Here is a 21,902-nt window from a genome sequence, read left to right as displayed (position 1 = left end):
AAGGTTATTTTTCATTTAGCATCAACAAAGCCCTAAACGTCCCACGAACCACTCCTTGGACAAACTTAACCACTGATTTCCGTGAAATCACCATGAATCCCGGATACCCGAAATAAATTGGCTTACAGCTTTTCCTAAATTTACGCATATACTTTCTATCCCTCGCACAATCCCAGTGAGCCCACCCCGTCTTCCACGATGTGATACAATCCGTCGCCGACTTATGCATCACCCTGTGAATGTAAGCATAATCGTCCAGGACACGACACAGGACGGAATTGTTCCGAATAGGATCACCGAGGTCAATCTGCTGCGTGAATTTGCAGTTCCTCTGCCTCCACTGATGAGAAGATACGCTGTTGAAATTACAATCTGCCCCAGTATGGCTTGCAGCGGGAGGACCCCGAGACCAAAAACGTAACAAATTTCGGTCAGAAATATTTGCAGGCTGCGATACATGTTAACAATATTTTCAGGGCGTTCCCAGAACTCAGGGACCAATGGGTATTTTCTTTTTCCGAAGGATGTGTCTTGCTTTAGGCGGAATTCCTGTCGAAGAAGTGGCAGAACTATCATCGTTTGGAGGGTGACTGCGGAAATCAGGATTTTAGCACGGGATGTGCAATAGAACAAGGCGTATATAAAGAAGATAATATAGATAAGATAAGTGACGCAGTAAATGAGAGTTCCATAGGGTAGCAAGTTGGGAAGGTGGAGTGAATGTCGGTGATCAATGAGGATATGACAGACAGCCATGAATGGCATGATGTTTAGGATAAGATTGATGGGGAGAGTGACTTTGAGAAAGGCCCGGTTGAACATCATTTCTGCCCTCGAGGTAGGTTTGGGCCACCAATTGGCTAAAAGAAACGACAAGTTATTGTTTCTACATTGGTGGGCGTTATCGACACGAAAATGTTCCAAGCTTAACAACTTCAAATGTTGCATGACACCTTGAGCGAAACCATTAATGTCAGATTGAGGGTCGGCTTAAGGTGCACAGTAATTACGGAAGGTTCAAGATCTAATTTTTAGTTCTGTTATAAAATGATATATGTGTGTTTTATGTTTCAATTAAACATTTGTGTCCTTACCAATGAGTTTTTGCGAATCCCTGAAAGCCCAGTTCCAGATGCGAGCTACATCTCGCGGTCTGAAAGTTATGACACTTGTACCAACACATATTGCAAGCAAACAGTAGAACGAAAGGAGGAGAAAGTTGAAATGGGAGGAGCCAATTTTGGTCTTATTATGAATTGTAAGAACCAAGACTATGACCGTTTCGATATATAGACCTAATTGGATAATGACTGAGGCAGCGTAATGTAGTGGGGAGATGATCAATTTTTTCATGGCTGGATCCCATACTAACGGGAAGCAGAAAAGGTTACCAAATTGTATGAGTTCCTCAAATTTGTGAAGAGTAAATTCGGTAGCCATCTTGTAAAGACGTGGATTTCAGGAGTATAAGCTGTTGGGTGTATGAGTTGTATTTAAATTCTGTTTTGAAGGGTTTAATAACTGGGTTAATTTGATTTTTTTCTAATTTTCGTGGTTGAAAAGGGAATTATTTATAGATAATTAGACCAAATGGTTTAATTAGGTTTTGTAATAATGTGAAGCACGAGACGACTTCGTTTCTCGAAAACAAATTTCAGCAGTTATTTGGGTCTACATAAGTAATTCATAAATGTATGTATGTATGTGTATACTACATTTAAGGTATTTTGACATATTCCATTGGAAAAGCTGTTTCGTTGGTCCTTGTTTCGAGGCACAGGGTGAACACTTGTAAAGGAAGAAATAATTTCCAATCATGTAGAAATTTAAAAAATTTGATAGCTTTTCTAATTTATACATGCATAACAAATTCCTACGTTAGTCATTTATTATTCATCTTGTACTGATTAAGAATCGTATGGTTCATATTCATTAAAAATTTGGAGCAATTCATTTTTGCTGATTGGAATACGGATTTTATGGTCGGGTTAATTTATACCTGGAAATACGTATTTCTCTTGTGATGAAGTAATAATTAAATCTGACAATGGGTTAGATTAATAGCCACACCCAGGAGCGTTTTTACTAAAATTAATAAAGAAAGCTTTCCTCGTACGCTGCATACATCTACCCACTTTCTTAAATGAATCAACTTATGATTACTTATTATAAAGCACTTCAAAATTTGTATTAGTATTTATGAGAAACATGTATTCTAGTTGTAATGTTCTGTTCTTGAAAATTGTCTAGTTATACATAAACCCAGACACATTACGTTAAGCACAATTAATTACCTTAAACTCATCCAGTAACCAGAGACTGGTCAATCCCGGATTAAGGATTGGGGATTGAGATTAGGATTGGGGATTAATTAATCCTCAATCTCAATCTTTAATCCCAAGTTCTAGAATTTTAATCCTTAATCCCTAATCCCCAATCCCTCTAGGCCAAGTTTAATCCTAAAGTGGGATTAGAATGGGATTAAAATAGGATTAAATTAGCAATGAATGAAAAATCGAAAAGCTAACTTCTCTTAAGATCGCTCCCTTTTCAAGAATTGATTGCATTTCGTTCATTTTTATCACATATTTAAAAATACTGCACATCATTTTGCAAAACCACTCATAACCTGGTATCCTCAATGCACAATTTTCAACATTGGTGTGAGCAATGTGAGTGCTCTGCTCAAATTCTGGTCAAAGTTTTCCGTTAAAAATAGTACCTAGAGTAAAATTAGCATTTTTCCCGTATATAATTTTTAGTGCAAAAATATTCAATTGCCATTTAAAAATTTTATTCCTAAACGATCTAATTTTGCATGTGAAATGTTCAAAATATTTCTTGTTCCGAAGTTCAGATTCATTTAATTAATTTTAAAAGCTGGCACAATGAAATTTAATGCAAACAATTAATCCAGGACTAAATTAATTCCCAATCCCAGAAAACTACCCAAAATTTAATCCCGAATTAATCCTAATCCCAGATTGAATTCAATCCCTAATCCCAATCCTTAATCCCACAATTTTAAAATTAATCCTTAATCCTCAATCTCAATCCCAAGATTTTAAAATTTAATCCTCAATCTCAATCCTTAATCCCGATATCTTTAATCCGCCAGTCTCTGCCAGTAACTACTATTTGCGTTATATAGCAGTTCTATATAACACAATAGTTATATAATAATGATATTGTACATGGGAAAATATTATCAAATCAGTAACGACTACTATGAAATATTTAATTTATGCCTACTACTATCAAAACTTTATTTTCATGTCTGAAACTGAATATCTTATGATAATTCCATATTAAGTTATTACAGAGGGTACAATGACTTTACGGGAAATTCTTCCTATGGCATCACTAAATCAAGTTGGGAAATGACTTTCGCCTGAAATTAAATTCCACCAATATTACTTTTCATTTAGCATCAACAATGCCCTAAATGTCCCCCGAACCACGCCCTGGATAAATTTGACAACCGATTTCCGTGAAATTATCATGAATCCTGGGTAGCCTATGTAAATTGGCTTACAGCTTTTCCTGAATTTCCCCATATACCTTCTGTCTCTCACACCACCCCAATGTGCCCACCCAGTTTTCCACGATGCAATACAGTCCGTCGCAGATTTGTGCATCATGCCTGCGCACGTCAGCATTATCGTCCATGACACGATACTTGCTGGAATTGTTCCGCATAGAATCACTGAGGTAAATCTGGTCTGTGAACTTGCACCCTCGCGGCTTCCACTGATTAGAAGGTACGCAGTAGAGATGACCATCTGCCCAAGAACGGCTTGAATCGGTGGGATAGCGAGGCCAAAGGTGTAGCACATGTCGGTCACAAGAATTTGCAGGCTGCGATACATGTGAACAATATTTTCTGGGCGTTCCAAGAATTCAGAGACTAACGGGTATTGTCTTTTTCCAAAGGTTGCGTCTTGCTTTAGACGGAGTTCCTGTCGAAGAAGTGGGAGCACGATCATGATTTGGAGGGCGGACCCAGAAACCATGATTTTAGTACCGGATACAAAGTAGAAGAGTATGTATATTAAGAAGATGCTATAGATGAGGTAAGTGACGTAGTAAATGAGGGTTCCGTGTGGTAGCAGATTGGGTATGTGGACTTGATGTCGGTGATCAATAAGAATATGACCGACGGATAAGAAGGGAAGGATGTTGAGGAGGAGATTGATGGGGATTGTGGCTTTTAGGTAGGCTTGATTTAACATCATTTCTGTTCCAGAGGTAGGTGCTGGCCACCAGGTAGCTGAAAGAACAGGCACGTTAGAATTTAATGACTAGAAGGCATTGGCGACTCGAAAATCCTAGGTTCTAAACTTGACAACTTCGTAGGTACGTTTCACGACAGGTTGAGTTAAAGTACATTTACGATCATTTTGGATCAAATTTAGGGTTTTTTTACAAACCCACATTATATTTTTATCTTCTTCAATTACACGTTCTAATTCTTACCAATGATTTTCTGCGAATACTCGAAAGACCAATTCCAGACTCGACATCTCTCGGTTTTAAAGTTAAAACACTTGACCCGATAGAAATTCCAAGGAGACAATAGAATGCAAGGAGAAGCAGGTTAAAATAGGAGGAGTTGATTTGTGACTTATTAAGAACCGTTTGGCCCAAGATTGCAACCGTTTTGGCGTAAAGAAGGAATTGAATGATGATCGAAGCGACCAAATGTCGCGGAGAGATGACCAATTTTCTCAACCTTGGATTCCATATTAATGGGAAGGAGAAACGGTTCCCAAATTTTATGATTTCTTCAAATTTTTGGAGAGTAAATTCCGTAGCCGTATTGCGAACGAATGCATTTTCAATGTGAAAGTTGTGACGGTGTATTTTTGAAGGATTGTTTTGAAGGGTTTGTTTGACCGGGTTAATTTGATTAATTTTCAATATGTTTTCTTAAAAGGGAAAACAGTAGTAATTAGAACAGTGTTTTAATTAAGTCAAGGACGATAGAAACTAGTTTGCATGGCATAGTTTGCTGTACAGAATGGTGCAAGGAATGATTGAGAGTAAAGAACTTAAACCAAATTAGCAACGTATATGTACAATCCATAATCGTTTATCGGTTTTTCATCTAAAAAAAGGACTTTATAAGCAATAATTAAAATTTATAGTTGTTGGACTTGTTACGAGCCCCTCGTGTACAAATGTGTACGGTATTTACTAGGGTTGCCGCGGGTAAAAGGTCGGGTACCCGGTATCCGCATACCCGCACGATTTTTGCGGGTACCCGTTATCTGCGGGTAGTGAGAACCACCCGCACGGGTACGGGTAGTTGAGTTTTTATTCAATTTTGGATAGAAATTAGCTTACAAAGGAAGTAAGAAGCTAATCAGGTTATACATTTACAGAAGTATGATTTTATTACTTATCCACGGAAGCCTCAAATACCTTTCATGTCCAGAAAATGCGGAGAAATTATTGTCTCTCAATCATAATTTACATGCTATTAAATACAAGAGTGTTAGCTTGTCCAAAGGACGGGTTCTAGACTCCGTGTAGGGGGGGTACCCAAAGCCAAAAATCCACACTTTAATAATTCCCCTAAGGTTCTGTCCATTTCCATACTACATACATAATAGTGAGGGTTTGTCCAAGTCAAAATGCATTTCAATTTCCCTGGTTGCACTACAATTTAATTCCCCCTTCCTCCCTCTGCCCAGGTGACACTACAATAATTCCCCCCTTCACCCTTTGCCCAGATTATGATTATACTGCAATTAAATTCCCATTTTCCCCAGCTTCATATATGAGCGATCTTGTAAGGATCGCTATTCCATGCCCCAGCTTAGGCTACAATTTAATTCCCTGCTTCCCTCCTTTGCCCAGGTTACACTACAATTTAATTCCCCCTTCGCCCAGGTTAAGCTGCAATTTAACTCCCCCAGTAGCAAATATCACTCTATAATTTAATTCCAAAGTTATATAAGTTGTATGTATGTTGATTTATGTCGGTGGTCTTGGTTGATTTAGTGGGAGGAGATAGTCGTAAAAAAACTTGGAGGACCTGTGGCAATTATTTAGAACCTGGCAATAACAGTATAGTTATGAAATAAATTTATTTGTTTGAGGTAGCATGACACGACAATTTAGAAATGATTAACTTGAAGCTGTTTATTTGTATTTGCTTTACTGATTAATATGAGGAAAAATTGAATTGAAATGCTTTATATTTTAAATCCAACCACTTTAAATCGGCTTTATTAAAATAAACATTCCTGCAAAATACACTTAGCTCTTGGGGAGTTAGTGGAAAAATCCAAATATAAATTTATTTCAAATAACATGACGTATTTATCATTTTCTTTATTTAAAAAGAACTATTAGTTAAATATGTACGTGTGTATGTTGTCGTTGTATACGTGCTATATTGGTTGGGTTAGTGGGATTAGGAGGTGGGCGTGAAAACGTAGAGAAATGTGTTATTGCTGGTCTGTTTATTATTAGATCAGAGCGAGAGAGAACGAAGTGTCGCGGTAGAGTCATCATGGGTAGGCTCAATGGTTCAAGCGGAGCATGCAACTTAAGTTTGATCTCTTAGTCAACGACGGGGCAAGTTGCATTGCGAAGACGGACCGACGCAGGCAGGCAGGCAGCGACTTAACACTAACGCTTTATTAGAGTGGATAAGAACTAATTTGACTTTTGTTCTTGTGTATTTATGTATGTAAAACTGACGATGTTTTAATCTGAGAGACCGAAAACCCTGAACCCAATTGAAGGCAAAAATTATATTTTCAGGCTATTTTTTAAATCTGAATTTCGTTTAAATCTAAATTTAAAAAAATAAAGCGAGCTATGGAACCTTTTTCAAGCCACGCCAAGATTGTCTCCCGATTTATATCAAAAAGTCGAGCCCAAAATTATGAATAACGTGATATTAATGCTCCCTTTGAATGGCCACTTGTAAGAAAAATATTGGCGAAGAAGCTCAATTTTGATGTAAATGTTCCACCTCTTTTTCCTCCACTGGACGAAAACCATGGTGGATTTTGAACATAGCCCTAACGGTGGTTTTCTTCAAATGGGTCATTCAACGGAAAGACAAACGTCATGAAATTCCTAATTTTTGGCTTGATGTTTTGATATATGTAACTCGCTAGCTATTTCCAGTGAAAAAGGTTCCATTGTAAGTCATACAGTTTTGTTGCAGAAACAACTAAAAATTACTTCCAGCAAATTATGTCATGCGTTCCCATAGAATAGAAAGAATTAGAAGAAGCACTCTGCTCTTTGTTAAGCAAGTAAGGGGGAGGATTCTCCCATGCGACTCTGAGAGGTCGTCAGAAGCCCTCAATGTTAAACTAAATGGCAAACTCACAGAGTTAACTCCTACTCCATCTGTGACATGCATTTGATCATCTCATTCAGCCAAAACCTGTATCCTTCCATCGTGGTGGTTAATTATTCGTCGCTAGAACGCGCACTAACACTAACTCTTATGCATTTTGTATTTACCAATGTTTACATGCTACCCATTGTGCGTTCCTGCATCTCAAACTACCCATCAACCCAAATGAGCAAATGATTGGTTAAATCAAATTTATTCTTAGGTTAATTTTTAACTTAATTTTCATAACGGGTAGCGGGTAACGGGTACCCGTGCGGGTATGGGTAGTTGGACTGCGGGTAGCGGGTCGGGTAACGGGCAGCATTCTCACTACCCGCGGCAACCCTAGTATTTACTCATAAAAACCTGGCTGTAAAATTCATATATGAATAATATGTATACAATTTGTAGGTAATTCTAATTAGGAGAATTTTACAAAAAATCATTTCTATGTACGTAGGTATTTTCCAGACCCGGTTTTACAAAATGCTTGAGATGTACATACATATACGTACATACATACCTTTAATTATGGTTCCTACACAGAGCTGGGAGATTAGTTGATTTTTTGCTCTGATTATGGATTGGGGATTGGTCACCAAAATTTTTGGATTAGATTGGGGATTAAAATTAAACATGGATTCGGGGATTGGATTGGTTTCGGATTAGATTACTTTACAAAAATGACTTGGGTTGGGGATTAGGGATTGACTAATCTGTATTGGTTTCAGGATTAGGGATTGGTTTTCACTTGTATTTATTTTGTTTAATGAATTTGTTTAACAGTTTTTTTTATGATTTCGCCCTATAAAATAGAAAGTAAAGGGGAACGAAAAATTGAAGGATAGAAAATTTATTAAACTCGTTAATCTGAAATTATTATGCAATTTTTGCGCAAAAAATTTTCAAAAGTCAAATGCACTGGGTAATTTTAACGGAAATTTGAAACACGCAGTTGAAAAACAATTCAAAATAAATCCAAGATCAATGACTAATCCAGATTGGGGATTAGCTTGGAAATTTTTTGTTGGATTGGGGATTGATTTGAATGATTTTTTTCGGGATTAGGGATTGGTGGATTATTTTCAATATTTTCAAAGCTTGGATTATGGATTAAGGGATTGACTAATCCCTAATCCGGATTACCAATCAACTAATCCCTAATCTGGATTGTCCCAGCTCTGTTCCTACATATTCAAACACACAATACGATTAAATTTTCATGTGTCTTCAATTCCCAAAGGAAACAAACAAATTATGGGGTTAACTATCAAATGGTTTTCAACGTAGAGAAAACCTTCGAAATATTATTAAATTTCAGTAAATTGTAATTCCAAGTTTTTAAATTTCTCCTATTAAGTTTATGTCGGAATTTTTACTTCGATAATCTAATCTTGCATAATGAAATTGCGAATAAAGTAGAATAATATTTACTTACTCGAAGCGTATTGTAATACTCGAAGAAAATATTATGAGTACCTTACATGAACATAAATATCTAAATAAATTATTACGATGCTGAAAACTTTGTCTTTTTATTACTGTGAAGTAACCAGATAAATAGATATTACAAGCGGGTTGTTTTGGTCGACACATGTACATAAATATATACATACCTACATATGTAGGTAAAGTTCGGCTATTCAGCAGCTTCAGCTACTTTATGTGAAGTAAGCTTTGTCGGTCTGTCTGTATGTCTGTCTGTCTGTCTGTCTGTCCGTCAGTAGGATAACGCACGAACCAATTGAGATAATTGAAATGGTTTTGCTACATTACTCATGTGACTCCTTGGGGAGGAACCAATCATCTTTTGGGACCACCCCCGTCGGTGTGGTTCGAGAAAAAATGTGATTTTCACTGAAATTGCATCATATATTATGAAATTCACTGTTTCCGCGCTGCCCTGCGCATGGTTGGGGTAAAGTGAGACTGAAGCTAATTCTCTATGTGCTTTTTCTACACGGGTTATTAATTAATTAAATTTGAGGACCTTCTTAACGTCGTAAGATATTGATTTAGGCAATTCTTTTGCAGACATGTCTTTAATATTTATTGAATACTGAGCCACATGTCTACTTACAAAATTGGTTTACTGAAGTTGGGCAAAATATTTGCTGAGTGAAAAGAATTTTAGTTAAGCTTATGAAACCTGAGGGCCGAGTCTTTAAAATTTGACTCGAGTTTTTAGAATTATCTGTTATGTAAATTAGCTTACGATTTCTGATATGAGTCATGAAGTTCTACCTTAAGTAATCTGCCTGGATGTCTCACATCGCTCCGAAGTCTAGAAAATTAATCACCCGAGTCGAAGGGCTGTCAATAAAATTTTGGGGGGTCAAGGTCATCCTCCTGTGCCACAGAGGGTTTAAATTTCCCATTAAAATCGAACTTAAAGTGAACGGTTCGAAACCAAAATACTTTTAGAGCATAAATTTGTGGGCCACATCCTTTCTCGTTTTACCCCTTGCGTTAGAAATGAAACCCCACAACTTAGAAACTATTCGATTATTTAACCGTTTATATTATACGAGACCATTTTTCTGGTCGAGACTCCCAATTCGACTGACCCTTAAGGGCGAGTCTGTCCATCTCGCGAAATCGGATAAATTTTCCGACACGATTGCTCCACTTGTGCTGTCATTCCTTTGCGCGGCGCGGATGGGGTTGGCGGCATTTTTAGGAATAAGAAACCCTGACACAACCCCGCTGGGAGCATTCATGGTGTTCGTTTACCAATGGTTTTTCGGAGTCCATTTGGTTTATTTTTTCTTAAACGTCATGATCAATTTGGGATTTGGTGACCTTTTAATTCACACTGCGGCGCTGGGACTTCCATATGTGGAACAATTAAGAAAAGGTAAGTTGGGGGCGGATCATAGATTATGTAATGGGCATCGGGGAAGTGGGATTTAAGGTTGCAATGGTAGAGTGCTTAAGGGGCAAGACTCTAGAAAACCGGGATTTTCGTTACATACTAAATTAGCGACCCTTCGTATTTTTTGATCGATTTAGAGATGCGTAATTGTAGTAGTGAGAAAGGGGTCAGAAAAATCGGTATTTTTGCGTGACAATATTTATCACCATTCCTCAAACAACGTCCACCGATTGCCGAAAAATTTGTATCATTTGTTGCTCCATTTAGCAGATTTCGCAGTTGATGCGAATTTTAAATTTATTTACTACTCGTAATTTTGCGCTGAAATTGAAAATTTAATATTTTTTACACCTATTTAGCCGTCCCCGCTCAACGAAAACTATCCCGTCGTCCCGGCTTGCTCGACTACACGATCCGATTCTTGGTCTGGGCTGGAATTACCTTTCCCCCACCTTTATGTATCCCCGTAATTTTCCTACGATTAGACCCGGAAGCAATCATTATGTCATTTATATCGGGAAAATTTCCGGAAATCTATTCCTTAGCTGTCTGGCTCTCCTTCGGTTGGACTAACGCCCTCAACCTATTTCTATTTCTGGTCCGATACTTCATCGTCCTTCTCCTCACGATGGATCTATTCCGTTGTGTCCTTCTCCTCGCCATCATAATTATCGGATTGGGAATACAACTGTTCAAAAACCTTATCGACTTTGCCGACGCCTACTTCGACCGTGTCCTATCTCTCGGCCGACAAAGCGACATGCAGCACCTTAAAGTCTACAGTCACGTGGCGATCATCTACCGCACTTACGCGGCGATCGGCAAATTCGGTTCGTTCATCACAATTACGGTTGGAGGAGCAAGTTTCGTTTTATTTTTGTACATTGTGATCCGAACGAGGTCAAAAATGCCGCTGGTTTTCATACTACTGAGCATCTTCGGGGCCTTGGTGACGGTCTATGTGCAAATGCTGGTTTGCAATTTTGGTGCTTATATTAATCAGAAGAGTAAAAATTTGCTGCAGAAGTATAAGAAGGGGTTAAGGAGTATTGGAGATTTGAGGAAAAGGAAGGAGATGACGAGATGGATTAGAAGTTTGCAGCCGTTAGCGATACATGTTGACCTGGGTGAAGTGACCTTGTTTATTTTGGACAAAGAGGGGAAGGTATTCGTGTTTAGGCAGATGTTGGAATATGCGACAAGCGCTATTTTGGCGTAGAGTGAGGAAAGTCAGATTATGTAATATTTAACTTAAAAATAAGTTAATGTAGGTGAAATTTGGATTGTATGTATATATTTAATATATATTATAAATATATATGTTTAATGCTTTGGATAGAGCACAAAAATATGTACATAGGACGAATATTGATTTTCGAATTATCTATGTGAGCGAATATAAATTTATATGAGGGTTTGGAATTTAGTTAATTGTTAATTAATGAATAAGATAGATGAGACCAAATAATTTGTGAATTTTAAATTTGTGTAAATTTGTGTAATGGGTGGCTTAATTTGTAACACTTTGGATAAGCCGTACATAACTATTTGTTGAATCATTCTCCAAGCGATTCCGTATTTAATTCAGAAACTAATACTTGAAACTTTAAATTTCGATTTATTTATTTGTATTTAGGGTGTATAATTATGACTGTAATTAATCATCGCACCGCTGAAAGGACTTAACGTCTCTGAATTAAAATTAGTGACATGGTCTGCGTTAAACAAAAATTTTGAATCACCAAAGGCGTCCCGCGGTCCATGAAGTTCGAGCCAAATTTAACCTTTAACGCGTACGAAGACGAAACTTGTCGTCTCGAAATGCCCCGGTCGATCTTCTGCATCTGACCAGCGCGTCGATTCAGAGCCGATAAAACTTTGATGGACACGTTATGAATCCAGGACGCCATCGTGATTACCATGACATTGCAGACCCCGCAGTCCAAGCCCATCAGAGGAAAGATTAGAAATCCAGGCATTGGTATTTCCTCTCGGAGATTGATGCAGACATACATCCCAATTATTTGGATGGATGGTGCACACAGCATTAGTGCCGGGACCACCCTGCCCATCAGGGCTGCGTTGAAGGATTGTTCCAAAATTTGGATTCTTCGATAGGTTCGGATACAAGGGCTCACGTCGCTGGTTGCTTGAATTTCCCTGCATTTAGAACATAATTACTCACACTGGAAGTTTCTCAGCGAATGTTGCCAGATTTTAACCAAGCTTGAACTAGTTTCAATCGGTCAGAAATGAATTTGATTATCAAATTTCATAGGTACATATCAAAATTTGATATGTACCTATGAATTTGCATAAACCAAGATCTGTCAATGTGCAGGTTTGGCAGCGATATTTGTTACCAAACAGGAGAAAATACATACTAAAATTGGAAATTGTAACATTTGTCAACTTTAGTTAGTCTGTTCTCTTTGTTGGGTGCAAATATCTCCGCGCCAAACATGAAAATTGACAGATCGATTTTATAAGTATAAAATTTGTAATAGATTGAGATCGGTTTGTTCAAAATCTGTCAAGGGGGATTGGCAATGAAAAAGAACAAGTTAGTTTATGCATGTTGGAATATGTACCTTTCAAGGATTTCGAGATACGTTAGCAGACACACTATTCCTGCGAAAAATATGTGCAGTAGTAAAGACGCGGCTGAGTAGACGGTGTGAAGAAGTGTCCACGATTCAAAAATATGAATTCCCAAGTCAAATATTCCTGCCGAGGCGGATTTGCAATTTGGCGACATTGACAAGATGAAGGGCGGCATGCAGGGGATGTAGAGTAGCAAGGCGAGTTGGAGGAGGGCAACCATTGGGCAGGAGAGTTCCACCAGCCAAATGAATTTCGACATTATCTTGGTCAAAGTTGTAGGTTTGGATTGTCGCTGAATTACTGAATAATTTTAAGGATCATTTAGAAATTTTAGATATTTTGCTTAAATTGATAGTTTATAAATAGCTTGAAATAAAGGAGACAATTATAGTATTTGTAGATCCGATGGGATTTTTCCAATCCGATAATATACTATAATACAGATTTCATCCGACAATACCCTATCCTTCGGATCGGATCCATTTATAGGATTCGGGAATAATCCGATCGGATCTCAATTCTAGGGGAATTCGAAAATTTTACGTTACACGATCTCGATTACTAAGCTTTTAACATCTCAAGAAAACTGTTAAAAACGTGTCTTGTTTTAAACGTGTACTAAATTTCTAAAGTCTTACAATCATCCTCGAAGTCCAAGAACCCGTTTATCACTTGAATAGCGACATTGTCCACCTTGAAATTCCATCGAATTGCTCCTGCCAAAAGGTACATGAAAAAGAATGCGACTCCCTGATACCGTTCAGCTGTTGTGAAGCGTCCAAAGAACAGGTTGATCAGCATGGCCGGTAAGAACAGAGCGGAAACGATGCACTGAAACTGGAACATTTTACGGTGTCGGATCGACCCCGTTTTTTTCAAGCGTTCCGTCCTTATGTCGAACTCGAACGGGAAACATTTCAAAGTTTGACAGATTTTTTGGTGGAGTTTGAGAATGGGGAGAAATGTGGTTTGATACATTGTCAAGGTTCAGGTTTTAGCAAATGTACTGCTGAAAAACTAGGGTGGGTGTGATCAGCAAAGATATTTATTATTGCGACTCATTCCTCATGACGTACATACTTTAGTCGAGTTGATCAATCAAAGCCTTCATTATAAATAGAAAGTCGAGATTAACTGTGTAAAGAATATGATGATTTATTAATATGCACTCTTAAAAATAATGTTACCTTTTTGAAAAGTGGATGTACTCTCGATTCTAAATACAGTACTATGAATAATTCGAGAAAATTCGTTACCCGCTGAGCTCTATTGGCGGGTGATAATTACGGAGAGGTTTTGTCACCAATCGGAAATAAATCATGTACCAAACCAATTAGTCGTGACGTCTTTACCTTGGAACTCTAATTACATATTGGAATGTACATATATAACTGCAGTGGTGGAAGGAAAATCTATCAGGAAAATCCTATCTTGCTGTTCATAAGCCCCTCCTCTTCCTATCTCACAATGCTAATGTCCCCATATGTCCCCCAGCTTCCGTCTTCCGCCACTGTACATAAGTACCAAATCCAGAGCAAAGTTATCCTGTTTGCTCTGGATTTAGTATCGTTTACTCGACATAGACTCGAAAGTACGTTTACTGTTCAAAAGGCTAGCATTTTTAAGAGTGTACATAAGCATTGGTTCCTTAATTAAATTTCTTACTCATTGTATGTCACTGACTTAGCGGAGTGGATCTATGTAGCCAAATACTAAACAAAATGGGAAGTCTTGCGTTCTCGAATATTTAAATAGTTTCCCGTAAAATAAAGCGTAGCACTTTTGTAACTTTGATTCCAAAGAGAATATAAATTTTATATTTTTTTATGTAAATTTGATCACGGTGCTTCATAGGCGAAAATGTATTGCGACACTCTACATGAATTTGTTTGGAGTTGCTTTCGCACTTTGTCTCAAGGTGTTTATGATTTCAACAGTTTCAAAGGCCACGGAAATGTGCGAATTTTCGAAGGGAGAAACTATTGTGCATGTCTGAAAGAATTTTACCGTCCTGAATGGAAAATGTACTTTAAATTGTAGATTAAGTAAGTAATGCCCATGGCCGCGGAAGCCGTGGGGACATTAACGTTATAGGATTGGGGAAGGAAAGGTTTATATGTGTAATATGGACAGATGGTGGGGACAAACCGTGGGAACATTGTCCAAGTCTGTCCTCACGCCTCCGCGACCACTGACATTTCTGAGTATTGACACATTTTGGAACTTACCTAAGCTGACTTGACAGATTTATGTAACTGAATTAATTATGCACTTTTCATTATGAAATATGACTGTCTGTCATATTCTAGACGGTACATACACAACATTATTTGTGGGACATGTACATAGATAATTCAGCTTCAGGATTGTTCAGATGGTGGACACGCCCTACATGTTTTTAAGTCCTCGCTACTTATGCACCTATGTAGATGTAGATTTTCCCTTTCGACTGGAAAATCTAGTATTGATTTCTCGGTACCGTACACTGTTAAAAATCTGGTAGAGTCCCATTAATACACCGTACCGGTATTGATTTCGCAATAATACCGGATTAGTAGTACCGGATTCATACCCTAGATTCATACCCTAGATTCATACCGGATTGGTAGTAAATTGTTCTTAAGTGGTAAATTTTTAAACATTATTGAACGGTAATTCCCATTAATAACAGTGCCGAAGACATAAAAGTTAGGGAAGCGATAGAGGCGGTCGCGGTGGGCTGCAGCTTAGTATATTTACCAACATGTAGAGTCACATATGTACTCCGGTCGGTAATCATTTAATACCAGTTTTCTAAGAGTATTGATATCGCCTGGTATTAAGTAAAAGTATGCCGGTGCATAATAATTTCCTGGCGATATGGTAAAACATTAATGCTGAGCTATTACTGGACTGTATTACTTATCAGTACCCTTTGGTATTGGTTCGACACTGGATTTCTAAGAGTTTATCTGTATATTATGAATTATTAACGGTACTTGGACTCAATCTTGACCGTAGATAGATTTCGGTCGACTTGAGCCTCAAATTGAATAATGCTGATGATCAAGTTATGTATTTAGGCAAAACGTAGTGCATAATTTATTAAGACTTGGATTGTTGAGAACGAAAAATAAATAATTTAACGAGACCAGGACACCATGCGATGCAACAGCTAAATTTCCCCCGAGTACATACAATTATGTAAATATTTGGTTCATAAATTGCCATATCTTCATAAGTACATTTTAAGGGCGTGTCCATAAGTTTATAGATTTTTTGTATGAAATGAAGATTTTATTGCATAATAAATTGATAATTTGTATGTTTGTAAAGTTCCTTAGGTTAGATGAACCAGGTTAATCAAAATTCTAACCTAGCTTTCCCAACATAAAAATTGTCGATTTAAATGTGGAAACAATAAAATCTTAATTTTTTAAAAACAACGCGCAGAGATGAACAAGTTTCAAAATCGTCATTTAAATACATGAAAGAAGGGGAAGTTGAGACACAAGAATTCAAAATCAAAACCCGCATGCATTAGAACGTTAAATAAAATGGTGTCCGGAGTGTCCCAAAAACTATGCACCACACTGTATCCCGGTTGACTGACTGCCCCGCAAACTGGCGGCTAGCATATGTTCCCCATTTTTCTGCGTTCCCAACATTTGTTTACTGCTGTTCGAAATTTTATTGTTATTTTTTCTAAAATAATTAAATTTCTGATTGAAATTTAAAGCCAAGTTATCATAAACTTGACTATGACACAGAATGTCTGCCCGCGATCAAATTAAGATCATGTTGGACGAGTTGATGGGGACAAGTCGGAATGGTAAAAATGTGTAAAATAAAACAAGATTTTAAAACTATTTAATTAACTAATTAACTAACTTTTTTATTAATTATAATATTACAGGGGAAGAGGACAAATTTCCAGTGAAATTCTATGAACCCCAAGTCTGTAAGAGTTTCTTACTGGGATGTTGCCCCCACGATGTTTTAGCCTCCACGGTGAGTCCAACTTGTTACTTTTTGGGCGAAGTCAGTCAGTAAGTCAGTTAATTAAATAATTAATTAATTATTCATTAAATGTATGGGTCATGAAATGAGTTTATTATCACTACGAAATAGTAACGCAGTTCAATTGGTAACTCGTAAAATCCGTGCATTTTGCAAACCAATTTTGCAAATTGTTGCGAAAACAACAAGGTGGTCGGAGCAAGTTTATGAACAATTGGTGGGCTAATTATACTTCGAAAGTTTGTAAAAGTTTGCAAGTTTACGGAGTTTGCAAGATTACCAAGGCCTGCGTGAATTGGATCGACATATATAAACTGATTTATTTAGCAGGAAATAATTAGATACTTGTTAAAATTTGAAATTGTTTCTTACATTTTTGCAGCGGATTATGCTCGAAAAATGCACCCGAGTGCATAATGTCGGGTTGAAGGCGGACTATGAACTTACCGTGGCAAGTGGAAAACGTTACTGTTATGATCTTGAGGTAAATAGAAAAATTACATTTTTGACACATTTTTAATCATCATTTTGGCTGGGGTGTGGGAATCTAATCTAAAATTCTGGACAATTTTTTGAACAGTGAGTTGGTTGATATTAATTAGAATATGGTGCGTTTTTTAAGCCAGGTTGGACGAGTTCCAATTTTTCTGAGGGTTACTTCAACTTGAAATCTCCTTCAAAAAGTGTCAAAATTTAGAGTATAGATTTTTTAAAAAAGTGGGAACAACCTTCTCTGCCGTCAAGAATTTTAAAATACATTCCCAGAGGAGAGAAATGATTAGAAATGAGCCGATTTTTACGATTTGAGTAATGAACAGTGGTGAAGCCGTCGGGACATTAACTGTTGAAGGATAGCAGAGGGTTTGTATAGCATGGGGAAATGATGCGGACATCGAACTACTATGGGAATATTGTCCCCATACTTGCGCGGCCACTGGCGATAAGTATTCGAATTACTGTAGAATTTTAGAATTTGCATTTACTTTTCGAAATTGGTCAAATTTTTTTTACAACCATTTTTTCTAAACTAAATTTTTCCTTAGGTGATCAAACAACTTGCCCCCTTCGTGGCGAAAGCAGACCGAAGAGTGGCCGAGGCTCGGGAACGTCTCAAAGCGAATGACGACGTGACCACGTTGGGCGCCAAGGTTTCCGAGCTGGGCGAAAAGATTGACGCCGCCTTGAAGAAAGCGGAACAACTCGGCGCCACCGGTTTCGTCGCCGAGGGGATGAAAGTCGTCGGAGGAATTGACGCCATGCTGAAAGAAAAGGGAGAAGCGGAACGCGTCTATTTCGCCGCCACTGCGACCGTCGCGACGGCGGGAATGTCAAGTCAAAGAAAGAATTTTAATGAAAATTTTCGAGTTTGTGAAGTGTGCTCGGTTTACGTGGGAATCCACGATACGGAACAGAGAAAAAGGGACCATCTGGAAGGGAAGTTGCACCAGGGATTTATCAAGATACGAGAAACTTTGAAAGAATTGGAGGTGAGTTTAAAAAAATAAATTTATGAATTATTTACATATGGTTTGTTCAGGATTAATAGACGATTCTGGGTAGAAAACGGTTGTCTGTTGTGGAAATTTCGATTTTTTTTAAGATTCAGATTCCTGAGACTGAACAAAGTTTTGAAGAGTCGTGATGATTCTCCTGAGATTAACACAAGAATAGATTGGAAATTTATATTGGACGGTATTTAGAAAAAAATAGAAAACTTGGGCTTCGTGTATTAATTTTGAACAAGTCATAAATAATGAAATGTATAACTAGATAAATATGTACATAAAAATGGGTATTTAAGCAGTTCACGAAGCGCTTGGTAACTTTGTAAAATCCGTTAAGTTTTGAAAATTAATTTACTAACTAAAGAGACACCGTTAATCTGAGCAAGATTAGGAAAATTTACGATATAGTTTTCCTCAGGAATATTTATGTGTAAAATTATATTATGAATCTTATGTCAAGTGTAAAAGTTTATAAGTTTACGGAATTTGCGAATTTTACAACGTTACCAAGAAGGCCTTCGTGAATTGCATCAATATGTAAATATATCAATTTTTTAGAGAGTTGACGCCCAGCGTCGTAAAGTTCGGAGGGAGCAGATTCGCCTTGACGACAAGATAAGGCGGCTTCGCGAGCAAGAGAGACGCGAAGAGGAACGATGGAGGATGCAAAGATGGAATCCGCCAATGTCGAGGAGGTAAAACTTGTAAAAAATTTTGAATTGGGGATTACCTTTGTAAAATCATTTTTCGTTTTTTATGTCCACTTTTCAAAATATTTTATAGACTAAAATAATCCGGGTTTTCGCGTCACCTTCGTAACTTTCGTAAATAAATAGCATAAATTTTTAGCATCTACGAAAATTTCAGAAACTTCGTAAATACTTAGATAATGGGTTTACTCCTTTAGTAAGAACAAAATTTAAGTAAAAATAACAAAATCATGATATTTCGAACGCCATATTCACATATGCAAGGAATATTTTTAAGTAATTATGAAATATTTTTTATCAAGGGTCTTTTTTTAACCTCAACGATTCGTAAATGACATAAATTTACAATTATTTCTTTACGAATCCACAGTTATGAAGGTCGTGAAAACCCTTCAAAAACCCAATTCATATCGAGGCAATTCACGTATTTAAGCCATGCAAACGTGGTAAATTTGCAAACTTTTACAAATATTTCCCAAGAAAAATAAGCGTCCTAATTTTTGCTAGCTTTCTCCAGTTACAATTTATATTTTGTGGTCAAATTATGCTACAAAACTTCTCGATTTTACAAAGCGTGAATTTTCCTCAGTAAATATACATAAATTTCCGAAGGTTTTTTTAAGTAAATAAATTCTTGTATTTCTTTGAATCAGGGCAAAACGTGAGGAGCAGCGGAGGGCAAGACGTGACGAGGAGCGTGACCGTTCCCGTCGTCGACATGACCATAGTCAGTTTAGATCGCGATCTCGAAGTGGACATCGGAACGACACGAGGCCACGATCGAGGGAACGCGGTGACCGGGACAAGGTGACCAGACGACGACACTAAAAAACGAGTAAATTTCGGACTAATCATTTCCACGATTTAAAAAATGACATAATCTTAATTACAGATAAGCAATATATGTATGTATTTAGACATTAATTATTATTTATTGTAATTAAGAGATTTTACATATTTAATATGTACAAAAAAGATTTATAGACTGAAAAATTGACATTTTTATTTAGTACAAATAAAATATTGAGGATGGGTAAATTTCTGGTTTGAAATATTTTGACACGTTTTTTTATTTTTTTCTGGAGTAAGCCATTTATTTACTTATTTAATTATTCGTTGTACATACATACATACATACATACATACATATTTATTACTGGATAATTGACATTTATCACCTCCAGTGATAAATTGTTACCAAAGTGATACATAGAATTGCGTAGTACCTCCGCCGGTAAGAATTACACACAAAATTATTGTCAATTTATGTACATATGTACATAACTAGGCATATAAATTACTTAAATAAATTCCAGTCTACCTTGCGTAATAATTAGGATTAGATACGTAGCAATCCATCATGTCGGTCCGGCTCAGCATTCATACATATTCAGTACAAGGATAACCTTCACTCTGCCTCGTGCCCAGTAAAGCATTATGAAATTTGTTTTTTGTAACGTTTATCATCACATATTTGAGTTATCTTTACCTCGCTCTTGACAAGAGAATTAACTTATACACGCTTAAAAATAATGCTACCCTATTGAACAGTAAATTCACTCTGAATTCTGTGTTCAGTATACTATACAATACCCAGAGTAACCTGGAATTGATAAAGTATGGATTTAATTTAGCATACAGACTTGATAAGGAAACGTCCATATACGGATATTACGTCATCAAAAAGGTTATTGGATGGTTTTGGGTACTCTACTTATCTTACATATTCGTGTTAAGCTTAACATAAATAGGGCAAATAAGTTGATGGGTGGCATAGAAATCGGTGCTTTTTTCTGAGGTGAGGAAGTAACCAAGGGCTACCCTCATGACACAAAAGCGCATGGTAACGGCGAAGCCAAGGTATGCTTTCAAGACAGGGTCCTAAAACTTCCGCCACGGCCACAGCTCGAACGGTTGAATTTAGTGAAAAATTGTTTAAACAAAAAAATCAGACAATCACAAAATCTAGTGTCTTTTCAATTTTCTTTTTGCAAAACTGTAGTATTGCAAGAATTTTAGGACCTTTGAAACTTTAAAATGAACCAGAAATTCAATTTTACCATACAATGATCATGTCGGATATTGATTTTATTGTGCGGGCACTGATTACGCACCATTCAAGATACGTTCGAGCGAAATCGGTTGAAAAATGAGAAACTTTTGATGGAGGTATCTGCAGCCGTTTAAGCTGCTTAATCGCATATGATAATTGCACCTTACCTATCTTATTGCTATTGGTAACCAACAAAAATATTCCAACCTAAAAACCAGAAAATAAAACTACATTTAAAAAACAGCATTCTTCGGTGAGGGTGCGACTAAAAACTTTTAAACAAGAGCATTGAACAAATTTTAAAATTTATTATTACCAACCTTTTACCTCACCGTGGGTCCAAAATGATTCTGCATTAAATTCTGCATTAAATAAATGCCCACGGTGAGGCAAAAGTTGGTAATATTAAATTTTAAAATTTGTTCAATGCTCTTGTTTAAAAGTTTTTAGTCGCACCCTCACCGAAGAATGCTGTTTTTTAAATGTAGTTTTATTGATAACGTAATGCATGAACGATCCCTAAGTACCCGTTCTAATCCGATGACCGTGCAGACGACGACGACGCCAAAGTTTAAAATGTCGAATTTTTTGTCGCGACCGATTTAGATGTTTCGCCGAATTTAGATGAATTAGATTTCGCCGAATTTAGTACGAATTTAGTGCGAATTTAGTGCTAATTGTGTGCTAATGGTACATATGAAATTAATACACATTCATTTACACATATTGTATTAGTTAAATTTCAATTGTTTATTTATTGCAAATTCATCTACATACTTTATTTTTACAATAA

The 21,902-nt window shown here is 37.0% G+C and overlaps 1 protein-coding gene across 2 annotated transcripts; it reads left to right on the top strand.

Moving 5' to 3' along the window:
• The first annotated feature begins 16,441 nt into the window (after positions 1–16,441).
• Positions 16,442–20,038, top strand: LOC110855399 (putative RNA-binding protein Luc7-like 2). 2 transcript variants are annotated; one of them, XM_022103827.2, is made up of 6 exons: positions 16,442–16,653; positions 16,738–16,832; positions 17,224–17,325; positions 17,885–18,328; positions 18,905–19,041; positions 19,710–20,038. In XM_022103827.2, the coding sequence occupies exons 1-6, from the start codon at positions 16,593–16,595 to the stop codon at positions 19,882–19,884; spliced, it is 1,014 nt and encodes a 337-aa protein (XP_021959519.1). In that variant the 5' UTR covers positions 16,442–16,592; the 3' UTR covers positions 19,885–20,038. The 2 variants fall into 2 exon arrangements, with proteins under 2 accessions (XP_021959519.1, XP_035712042.1); XM_035856149.1 differs by having other exon boundaries at positions 16,459–16,653; positions 16,738–16,870.
• Positions 20,039–21,902: the final 1,864 nt, after the last annotated feature.

The sequence above is a fragment of the Folsomia candida genome, unplaced genomic scaffold (assembly GCF_002217175.1).
Source record: "Folsomia candida strain VU population unplaced genomic scaffold, ASM221717v1 Fcan01_Sc012, whole genome shotgun sequence".
In the NCBI taxonomy this organism is placed as follows: domain Eukaryota; kingdom Metazoa; phylum Arthropoda; class Collembola; order Entomobryomorpha; family Isotomidae; genus Folsomia; species Folsomia candida.
The sequence above is the reverse complement of the archived record's forward strand: the minus strand, read 5'-3'. Positions and strand labels throughout refer to the sequence as shown.

Bases quoted from the DNA above. Each gene is read 5' to 3' on its own strand.
- LOC110855399 (XM_022103827.2), top strand. From the start codon at position 16,593: ATGTCTGCCCGCGATCAAATTAAGATCATGTTGGACGAGTTGATGGGG. The intron at 16,654-16,737 runs GTAAAAATGTGT...ATAATATTACAG, and splicing joins GATGGGGACAAGTCGGAATG to GGGAAGAGGACAAATTTCCA. The intron at 18,329-18,904 runs GTGAGTTTAAAA...TCAATTTTTTAG, and splicing joins AAACTTTGAAAGAATTGGAG to AGAGTTGACGCCCAGCGTCG.